This window comes from Hermetia illucens, chromosome 1 (genome assembly GCF_905115235.1).
Source record: "Hermetia illucens chromosome 1, iHerIll2.2.curated.20191125, whole genome shotgun sequence".
Taxonomy (NCBI): domain Eukaryota; kingdom Metazoa; phylum Arthropoda; class Insecta; order Diptera; family Stratiomyidae; genus Hermetia; species Hermetia illucens.
In genome coordinates this window covers 91,153,103-91,164,918 of record NC_051849.1, presented here as the reverse complement: position 1 = coordinate 91,164,918, position 11,816 = coordinate 91,153,103, and the positions used below count along the sequence as shown (strand labels likewise).

Genomic DNA, 11,816 nt, shown 5'->3' with positions numbered 1-11,816 from the left:
CAACATGGTTGTTTTCTTGATGGAGATTTAACAGCCGTTTTTTCATGCCCGTGCTTTTCTATATCAAACTTAAAGGGGACATCCCGTGTGTAGGGTTGGAGAAATCGATTTTTTTTTTGATGAATTGTATCTATATATAGTGGACAAAGGCATTTTTCGATATTCCGAGTCGTTCAGAAATTACAGTGTTAAACAAATAAGGAGTTTGCAGCCGCGGCTAGAGAACTCGATGAGAAAGAGCGCCGAATCTTTTTTTACCTGTTAGTTTTTTTACTTGAGCCTTATAAATTCGAACACAGGTATAAATATAAAAAGATGGAAAACCAATCAATTGTCTAAACTAATCTGTTGTTTGGAATAAAGAGGATAATCCAGTCTAGAGTGAGCACTGAAAGGCTTTCAAGCTATACTCAGTTATATTTTGTTGTAAGTATTGTGCTGTTTGTGTGTTCAGTGATTTTTTTAAATGGATCGTACGAAGGGAGATCGCTTTAACGTTCAACGTCATGCTCGCACTAAAAAACGAGTATTTCATGGGAATCGATACTTATCAGAGAAGAAAAAGGACTTGGCATCAACATCAGCAAAGAAACTTTTAGCAAGCATGAACATGGATGTTCCAATTGCGGCAAGTTTTGTATATTGTATATTGGATTTTGCTGGAGTTTCCTCCGGTATTTCTGCAAATAATAAAATATACGTAGTAGTAAAAAAGGAATGCGTAGGACATGTCGAGAAAAGAATGGGAACGCGGCTTAGAAATGCAAAGAAGAATCACAAAGGCATTGGTGGAAAAGGGGCTGGAAAACTTACTGGTAAGGTTATTAACGACCTCACTACATTTTTTGGGCTAGCTATTTGTCGACACGCAAATTCGATAGAAGGAATGAAGCAAGAAATTTGGGCAACTTTCTTCTATAAATGTTCTACAGACGAAAATCCTCAGCATCAAAATTGTCCAGCAGGCGAGGACAGTTGTTGCAAATATCGCAAAGCGGAAGCCAAAGGAGAACTTGATAGTTTCGACCACGAGAAGGCACTTTTGACTGAAGAAGTTCAAACAGTCATCAAACCAATCTACGAAGATTTGTCACGAGATGATCTCTTGAACAGATTTTTAGGAGCAGAGATCCAGAATAACAATGAGTCGTAAATGCATTGATCTGGACTTTCGCTCCCAAACACCTTCATTCTGGGGCCAAGGTCGTAGAAATAGCCACTTTTCTGGCTGTAATTATTTTCAATGAAGGATTCAATGGCATTCTCGAAATCCTAGTGACAATGGGATGTCAAGTTGGTCACATATGCCAGGTTTATGCCGACCGCCGTAATGAAGCACGGTCCGAACGACGATCGACTCACCTCGCTAAAAGAGCCAGAATTGAAACCAGAGAGCAACAATCGGCCTTACAAGACTTTTTTGAAGAAACGAAGGGTGCTCTCTATGGACCAGGCAATGCAGATTAATGGCGAGTTAAAATTTTACTGTTGATAATCACATTTAAATTTTCAAATGCGTTTTCCTCGATACTGCATCTTGAAAATCGGTTGCCACCATAGCTCAAAATCTATTCAATCAAATTCTTCAAAATTTTCACGACACTAATACATATTTCTACGGTCCGCAAACTAGGATGCAATCGGACGGGTCGTTTTTTTTATTCATAAAAAAGCCGTAAAAAAACACCAAAATCCAAAAATTTAGTTTAAAAGCCCACCAAAAATTTACCTTTTAATATTTTCTAATTATCCTAGTTTGCGGACCGTGGAATATTGTCCACGTTAAACTGCTGTTTAGTTTTTTTTCCTCAGATGAACACAGCGCACTCCAGCGTTACAGCAGAAAAACACCTTTTTTTGGGGATGGGTGCATAAATTGACACGTATTCCTAAAACTAGCTACGATATCAAGTTGAAAAATTTATCACATATATTAGAGATATCAATAAACATATGGTGAAAAAATCACGTTTCTATCTTTATCCAGTCCTCCAAAATAATTTTTCAAAAAAAGGAAAAAAAACGGCCTTCACACGGGATGACCCCCTTAATACAAATAACGCAAAGAAAATAAACAACCGAGGCAACAAAGTATTGGCACAGCAAGAAAAATGAACTTCCTCTCTAATTTTAATGTATGAAATTAGAGCGCAATTGGAAAGATATTGAATATCATCGGAAATCATTTTTTTGAGATGTGCAGTTTATGTACTTGAAGTTTGAGCAAGTGTGACAAATGTTCAACCAGGTTAAAATTTACCGATTGGGAAGACATTCATAGTTGCCGTGGGAGTTATGCAATAACGGTTTTCTTCTGTCAGCTCTCGCAGTGTGTCGTTCCACTTTATATTCAATTTAGTGGACAATTTCGATGGCAGCTGAACGTTATCAATTCAAATTTTCGGTCATTTTGTCATTTAGCAAAAGTACTGAAAAAGTGCTAAGGTATTGATGAACTTAAAAAGGCACTAAATTGAGTACCTTTGGTACCAAAAAGACAACACTGTGAGTTAGAACACAGGAGCCAGTGTGAACTATTTCAACATAAAGGACGAATTCCTCAGGTAATATATCTCTGGAAGCGATATCGGCGGGATTATCCTCCATCGGCACACGATTCCACTTGTCTGAAAGGGAATCTTGATGAATAAAGCCTAATTCTCACGCTGGATTAGTCAGAGAATCCATGCAATTGTATAGTAGCTTTATGTACCCTATCCATAAAGGCGATGTAGCTAATTTGAGTTATTCAACCAAAGTTAGATGTGTTATTGTGATATTTCGTCATCACAGTCTATTTTGAGTGACCACGATTGTTGAATTGCAATTTTGCCGGTAATGATGCAAGGCAGTAACCAATCCAATGGATCGTATAGTCTTGCTTCTTATAATAAAATAAGACGTTTTGTCAACTTAGTTTTCCCTGGCAGATGTACCTTGAATCCTGTCCTCGGAGCTATTGTAAACTTAGTGTTTTTATTTCTTCGGTTAATTCAAAATTTAATGACAAGTTTCTCAATCTTCCGGTCTAATATGTTCTAAAAGATCTGGGTAATAAGCTGTCTATTCCGGAGTATGGAAACCTCTTCTTCATTAGAAACATAGGAAACTTTCAAAATCATTTCGCTGGGTCCCGGATAATTGAGCTAATGTACGTATTGCTGTTTATTTGGGTTAAACTGCTATAAATTAAGTTGGTAGTTTCGTGTGATTTTCGTGTATCTGAATTAATCAATTGTTGAAATGTTAGTGGCAATGAGAAACCTATGGCTCCTTCATCACTGGCTAGCAGGATCGATAGCCCAACACAAAGCAAATGATTTAGTAAAGCATTAAAGTGGTTGTTCAACTGGTGTCTGCATTGTCAACGCCAAAAATGGAAGTGATGCTTCCACACAATTTCCATTAATAATGGTATCTATGTCAACGATGTCTGTTGTAACGGCTTCCTGGGATTCGATACCTTCAATAGAAGTCTTAAGGGGATCCAAAGTTCAAGGGAACTACTTCTCTAGTTGATTTAATATACACTATGCTGTAGCAAGTAGCACCTGACTGAGTGCGTTAGCTCGGATGCGCTGAATTTTGGTTCTTGTCGTTTTCAACAAATCACTCGACATGTTTGAATGTCTTTTATAAAAGGCACTATTCCACCTGGTGGCTGGAGGGCAAACAATTGAAATCAAATTTGCTGGATTTGAAAACATGACGTTTCTTCTATACACATCCTATGTATAGACTTGAATTTCGCAAAAAATGTAAATATATTTACGCGGTTTCTTACCGATTAAATGCGATTACACCTGCTTGCGATTTATCATTGTAGTTTCTTGGCGAGTTGCATCGTGCCAGTGCGCGAATCAAGTAAAGTTTTAGAGCTAGTAGTAGTATGAGGACGACGATTAGATATCTCATCTGAGTTACGAAACAGTGTTATTGTTAAAAACGATTAGTTTTTCTTATCGGTTGCGACGGTTTCTTGCTTGATCAAGTCCCTCAATGGGATCAGCTTCTTCTCCATACATGAGGAATATTCAGTAGATCAAATTTCATATTCAATCAAAGAAGCCGGATTACGTAGAATCAGCCTTGAAAAACGCACCGAAAAGTCTTCATCGTACCAATAAGTCATCCCCATTAATTATCAGGTTATATTAGTACAAGCAAGAATTTCAATCAATTAGAAGATTGGAATATAAACTATGGTATGTTCTTATCTAGTCACGGAATTTATCTCCTATTGTTGTACATTATCGATTTTGTGCCCTATCTAGCAATTGTCTAATAGATTTTGTTCTAAGAGACGGAGGAATTGGAAAATTAGAGCCAAATAGCTTTCTTCGTTTTAAGGTTACTTTTGGCTTCTATACGATTGCCCTTTCCTCAGCTTTCAACGGCTGCTTGAAATTTTTATTGAAATTCTGCAATTGGATTTTTTAAGTAATTGAGTAGCTGAAATGATTCTGTAGTGCAGAAAGGAATGGCTCGAAAGTCTAATATACAGAGTTTTTTTTTTTGAGATCTTAACCCAACAGTATCCGAAATTTAGACATTGCATCTATTTTTATGAATTTTAACGATGGACCAACTAGGTTTCGAGTATTAAACGCATTTTGTGCAATGTACCTTGTACTATCCTCAGTAAAACAAAAATAAAATGCTTGGATCCGGAAAAGAGTTAAATAAAGTATAGTTGGAGTTACTTCACTATACCAAATCCTACCTGATCTCTCTTGGTGGCAGGTCTCGCGGCAAGCCACAAACACAAAAATGATTATGTTGAGGCATCCATCCAAAACCTCCGAGAAATGCAGGGCCCCAGTCCTGTCAAGAAATCAGCAAGAGTTTTTGATGCATGGACGGCATGAGGACGTAACTAAATTAATCCGAGCAAACCACATACGTGTCCGCACACTAAATATTAGTACCATCAATAGAAAGATCGAGAAACTAGTGAGAGCCCTTTGAAAAAGGTGCCAAAAGTTGCGAGATAGAACGCAAATGCAATCAAAATGGCTATAAACTTCTCTGATTTGATAACCCACGGACTCATTATGGTGTTGTCATTGTCATCCCAAAGGATTAAAGAAGTCGAACGGTTTGATGACCGGCTGATGAAGTTCACTATATATCAGCCAATCCCACGATTCACTTCTTCACCGCATACGCACCTCAGACAGATTAACGTGATGCCGAGGAAGATGTCTTTTGGAAACTTCTCGATACAAAGGCCTGCAATATGCGGTTAAATGAAATAATTTGGAGGCTGAAAGCTTTAATGAGTGGACCATAGTCAATGAAGATTTGAATAATTTGCCACTCTGGATAACGTAATCTTTCAGCTGTTTAGCAGTTTGATTTTCTTCCTAAAATATTCATCCATGACTATCCCAATACCAACATCCAGTCAAGCCGTTTGACTCCAAATCTTTGCCACTAGTGTTAGCCATGTGCGAATGAGTTACCAACTCCTTGCACTAAACAAACGTTTATTATTATAATGATACGTGGGGTAATATTGCTAAAAAACATTCCTAGGTAGATTTTCTAACATGCCACCTAGCAAGGTTCTGTTGGAAAATGCCCACTTTCCCGATTTTCGCTTTTAAATCTTAACTCGGTTATTGCTAATAACGATCACCAGTTATTGTTTCAGCCGCCCATGGTAGACTACTCTCTTCTGGTCCTATCATGTTTTTCACTTTAAAGGCTAACATCACCGTCTATTGAGGGGGATGGTACATCTAGGATTGTCAAACAGATTGATTTTCCAATTTTTGTATTTTTTTAAAAGTTTGGATGCTGGAGAATTTTTGGTGAGAATTTCAAGTAAAAGTTCGAAAAAAATTAAAATGGAATGTTAGACACGCGCGGGTTAACGAAACTTCAAATTGCTCATTTCTCGAAACTATGATTTGAAATCGGTGCTCAAAATATCTCCAAAACTACTGAAACGGTTGCCTTGATTTGTTGTTATGTTTATTATAAACAAAGGTATCTGGTCTTTGTCATAGGATTTTTTTTCATTGCATGCTTTTTAGTTTATGGACAAAATATTGATTTTTTTGTTCAAAATTGCCACTTCAAATTCTATGTTTTTAAAATCGGCTATAAAGAAAAAACGCACCATCTAGTTTGATAATCAGTTTGTTTTTTTTTTTTTGTTTCGGATGACCTTTGAACAAAAAGCAATGGACACCGAAATTATGGATTTTTTGCCGCGTTACGCATATCGCTTCAGCTTTTCGAGCATTTCCAACCGGGCCAACTATACACGGTACGCAGACGGCAGCATCTCATTTCCCTTTGTTAATCAGCGCAAACTTTATTACCTTTCAGCGCCAAAAAAATGCTGTTCAAGCGAGCGTTGAATGCTCCAAGCAGTAGATTTTGCCAATGGTTGAAAGTCAATTTATATATATCTGCCGGGATACCATCAGCACCTTATACAGCCTCTTCAAGTTTTTTTCATCATAAAAAGCATACAAGATATTTAGGAAATAATGTCCATACAATGCGGTCCATGTGTTCGGCATTAAATAAGCGGCGTTCCCCAGAGCCCCGATTTTCCTGATGACAAGTTTATAACCGAAGTCTGACGGATTCCAATTCACTTCGTTGACTATGTTTGGGGCAGGGAGAGCCAAAGCCTATGAGCACTCAGGCCCTAGTGGTACATTATTCTCGACCTCGTCGACTAAGTCTAATCAACAGCGAGCTTGGGTCCGTACTCTGTCATTGTGGTGCATTCCTCCTCCCGAGCGTTTAAAACTTTGTACAGAACAGCAGGGCTTATAACACTCCTTCTGTAGTTCGGCAATTTCCGCTGTCCACTAATGCGTAGAAGGTTTTTCACGGCTGAGTGGCATCCGCAGCCTGCCGTTATCAATCAATAATAAAGTAAACAATTCAGCTTCCTTACAGGCAATGAATTTTATTACAGCAGAATCCCGGTAATTAGTATTGTCAAGGGTCTTACGATTTGGTACGAAATATCAAGTTTACCAATTATCGGGAGTGCAAAATAAAGAAAATTAGCTCTGGGGGCTGGCAAATTTTTACGAATTAGCGGGAAATACGAATTATCGATGTACGAATTTTCGGGATTCTACTGTATATAATACGCATTTCGGCAGACACTTGCTGCCTTCTTGATTACAAGGAAGCTGAATTGTTATTAACTTTTAGAATATGATGAGCGGGACGCAACACGCAATGCTGCCGTTAAAAAGTTTATCACTGAATTTCCGACAGTGCTAGCTTCAAGGCCACTACGCCCCGAAGTGCCCTATAGTGCGGGTCTGCCTGTTCTGAAAGCTTCTACGAATCTCTCCATATTCACCGCCGCAACTTTCCATGCGCAGGAGCGCCAGGTGGCGCACAACAAGAAATTGTGTCAATCTCTTCAAACACGATGTATTGGTGGTCACTTGCCGGGAAGTCTTCCAGAATTCGCCACCCATCCAACGGCGGCACCAGTCATTCGGATTCAAAGGATACGCTGGCCTGAACCCGGTGATTAGAACTATCCGCTAGGTTCTCTCTGTCATTTCCAAAACTTCAATTTTATTTTTTTAAAACCGAATGCAGACAAAGCTAACCTCTTAGCTTTTGATGATCAGTGCTCTGCAGCGAATTGCACTGGCAACTCGTGAGTGGTTGCACTGCAGTGCATGTTTATTTATACGATAGAGAGGTTATGTTAGCGGCGTCCTAGCTCTTTCAGTTTCATCCCAAAGACTGGACATCATCCTGAGACCACAGAATGTGCAACGCTCTCACCAGACGCGCCACGATCGTTGCAAAGAGTGCAACTCTCCTTTTCGTTTCAAGTCTTGGCTTTGTAACCTATTTGTCCGCATTTACGGCATGTTGCCCTCCCGTTAGATGTCGGCACACTATAGACGTGTGCCCATACTCTAAACATTTGAAACACTTGAGAGGAATGGGGCTATCCGCTTCCGGTCCTTACATACTATCCAATCATTTCAAGTTTCTCACGGTTAAAGAGCTTCCTCACGTATTGCTCGGCAACTTCCACAATAGCAAATTTTTGGCATTGAGAATCCGCGCTATCGACCTTTTCTATGAAGCAGTGAATATATCGAATTTTCAAAGAACATGTATACTAGGAGCCAGAAAATTCTCTTCCTGTGATCCCTTGACCGCCTCGAACATACTCTTGTTTCTTGTCTTCGGAATTAATTCAACGATGATTTCGCCACCCTTCCTTTTCTGTGTGGAAGAAGTTCTGCATCGCTGTTTTCGAGTTTGATCTTACAGGGGATCTCACTGAGAACTTTCGCAAATGTCTGTGAAATCCTTTGTCGGTTTAATTGCGATGGCCTAGTTCTCCGGTGCTCCATCATTCCACCTTGACTTTACGGAGACGGTTTTTAATTGCGCAGCATGTTGTTTCCTTTTGTCCTTCTTCAATTTGCAACTATCTAACTGCGGTCCCTTTTGCTCTGACGGTGTTCTTAGCGGGAAGTGCTCTCTGTCCGCCTGCAGAAAGAATTGGGGTCCAGAAATTCTTCCAGTTGCATCAAGTCGCTTTTCATGTCTGCTGAAGTTTTTCTGGAGGAAGGTTGCAGGCCGCATGCGCTTTACTATTACTACGTATTTGCTCGGGCACTTCAGTAACACCACTCCACGTATCATGATCGACACGTTGAAGATCTCAGGCCTAATTGACTTTGTAGCAAAAGGTATACTCGCACACTGTGCCGGCGGTGAATATTGCCGAAATTTGCAAAATTTCCATCATTCTTGATATGGTTAGCATATCCGTCCCCGATATTACATCCTTGACCAAGATGTTGTCAGAGTCTACTTTACAATATCAATTTTAGAAAGCAGCAATCTTACGCTGGATGCACATTTACTACTGTTAGGTTTAGAAAAATATAAAAGCAGATCAATTTCCATGTCATGTAGGTCGGCAAGGCTTGTACAATTTTATTCTTTTACCGCCCTCGTATATTTTATTTTCCATTTTACGTATTTCAGTAAGTCAATGGGATGAGTTTGATTTTTGGGGAAGAATTTGCTCGTAAGCTTAACGAAATAATTATTAAAGTTAGGAGGACACATCGTTCCATTTTCGCTCCTTTGCTATACATTTCGCTTTCATTTACATGATATTACGCCAAATAACAATGTTTGCGCCCTATAAAATCAATGACTCGTGTGCACACTGAGTAAGACAGCATATTCATCATTCATAAATTTACATTTTCGTCTGCACACTGATCAGTCCACATTTGTATATACATTGAACCTTGAACATTTTTCAGCAATTGAATCGATTTGCATTTCGTCCTCGAAATAAAAACATTTTCTTCAATTTCAGAAACAGATGAGCTACTATCTCATAATCAGCAGCATCTTACAAATCTCAGCTATTCCGGTGAAACGAAACGAAGTAGTTTTAAGAAGCCAATAGTTTTGTTAAATGGCAATACTAACAATATGGGTGATATTATTACGACTGGTGAGCGGTCAAAATTCATTTGTCACCTTGTAGCGCTGATAGCATTTAATACTTTTCAGTTAAAGAACCACAACAAGTCTCAGATAACACGCTAAATCAACTTTTCGAAGAGTACAAAGATCGCAATGAGGATGCAATCTTGTCAGAAGGTATTGTCCGACTGTGTAAAGATTTAGGGTATGAACCGGACGATTTCGCAATATTGGTGCTAGCGTGGCTTTTGGATGCTTCACAAATGTGCCGTTTTACCAAGTCGGAGTTCATACAAGGATTGCAAGCGATGCCAGCCGACACTATTGACACAATACGCGAGAGACTGAAACAGAAGATTGAAGAGCTGAAGACGGATAGCGAAATGTTTAAACAGTTGTATCGGTTCACATTCCGGTAAGTGGGCTTGCATAATTCCCTTGCTTACTACCTCAACAATTGAGAAATTTGCAGAAGCAACCAATAGTCATGTCTCCTTGGTTTCTATCTTTTTTCAGATTTGGTCTAGAACCAGATCAACGGATTTTATCGATCAACATGGCAATCAGTCTATGGCGATTAGTCTTCACAAATCACACGCCAGAAATATTAGAAAGTTGGCTCAATTTTCTCAGTAACATCCAATGTAGAGGAATCCAAAAGGACACGTGGAACATGTTCTTAATTTTTGCGGAAACATGTGATATAAACCAATACGATGACACCGAGGCCTGGCCAAGCTTATTCGATGATTTCGTTGAGACGGAACGATTGAAACAGAGCCAACGAGCAGCAGACGCAACAGCAAACCATTCAACAAATAAAGACTCGGAAACGAATGATATCTTATAGTATTAAATTTCATCATTTTCAATTATCCTTTACTTGATTGTTTTGTAATATGACGCATCTGGAAGAATTAATTTTATGTTAAAATATTTTTAAGGTATAAAGTAATTTTATATAACCTATTTATTTGTCATGCACTGCAATAAATATAGGGGATGTGAGGAGGCGGGAGTATTTACTGCAGTTCGCAAGGAAACCTTTCAGTTTTTAGTTTTCGATGTCTTATGAATGTGATAATTGTCTTTGATTTTGACTTTACAAGAAATCCGACATTTCAAACAGCATGCAGACATGCTTATTGGTTTCAAGACTCCCCGAATAGTACAGCATTGATTCGTTGAAAAACGAGAGATTACCAACTCAAGGGAGACCCAAGCAGAAGCACAGATCAGCAGACAATTTAGTTTACTAAAGTTGTATTCATTGAAAAACTTCCATTTCCAGTCGATATAATTACGTTCTCCGATTTAGCTAGACATTGTATTGTGATAAAGACGTTATTCAATTGAAATATGGGTAATGTAACAAATATCAATAAGTAAACAAATGCAGAATGTAATGTAGTCGTGAATTAGAGAATGCGAATATTGACGATGTCCGAAGTGAGTTTCAGTTATTAATAAGCAACAACCACGCAGAACTATAGTACATCAAGTTATGCCCGAATAACATGCGAAATTGAAACGGAAACACGCTAACTGCCAGAGCCTTTCTGAAAACTGTAGACCTATAGATCAAAGCACTTTAAAGGTAGAGTATCGTCCAGCAACGCAGAGGTACTGTATCGATCTGTAAATAGCAAAATCCAACTTAAGGAAATATCGGATAAATGCGTTTTACATAACACGGTGTAAAGCAAAACAAAGCTGAAACTAACTGTATATGGAATTAACGAAATTAGGTCAGATATAGTTTGTTTGATTTGATTTGAAGGTGAAAACATTAAGTTAAACGCAAAGTTGTCTATTAAAATTGCAAAATGAATGGAATCTTTTCAATATATCAAGAGAGGAAGAATATTTTAATGTAAATATTTCTTAAAATAAAACTGGACTTTTCAAGAAAGATTGTGTTTACTTTTATAATTACAGCTAAAATTGATTATAACGACAGATAACTTAAGCTATGACCAGTTGGGTTCGTAGGTTAACATAGGAAAAAAATTCTTGATAAAATTTGATCTTATTGAATATAGTTACCTTTGAGGGCGATACAACTATTATAGCGGCCATATAATTCTTCGATACCATTTTTATATATACGATTTGTCCTCAAAATATGCCTCAGTTTCGGCGATTACCTCTTCATCGGCGATTTGTTTCCAGCAAACCTCGTCTTGAGGTCTAAAGACCGGAGAAATTCGAAGCTCAATTCATGCAATTTTGTCATGATTTTCATTGATTTGTGACACGGTACATTGTCTTGATGAAACAGCATTTTCTTTTTCTTCAAATGGGGCCGCTTTTCCGCCATTTTATCCTTTAAACGCCCCAATAACGCTATG

The 11,816-nt window shown here is 38.4% G+C and overlaps 1 protein-coding gene across 3 annotated transcripts in view; it reads left to right on the top strand.

Annotated features, from left to right (window-relative positions):
* The window catches only part of LOC119653684 (DCN1-like protein 3), a 35,617-nt gene extending 24,246 nt beyond the window's left edge, over positions 1–11,371 (top strand). For all 3 annotated transcript variants that reach the window (XM_038058558.1, XM_038058548.1, XM_038058566.1), the window contains 3 exons: positions 9,353–9,493; positions 9,553–9,880; positions 9,982–11,371. In XM_038058558.1, coding sequence (XP_037914486.1) covers positions 9,353–9,493; positions 9,553–9,880; positions 9,982–10,315 — 803 coding nt within the window. In that variant the 3' untranslated portion in view covers positions 10,316–11,371. The remainder of the gene's footprint in view (positions 1–9,352; positions 9,494–9,552; positions 9,881–9,981) is intronic.
* The last annotated feature ends 445 nt before the right edge of the window (positions 11,372–11,816 follow it).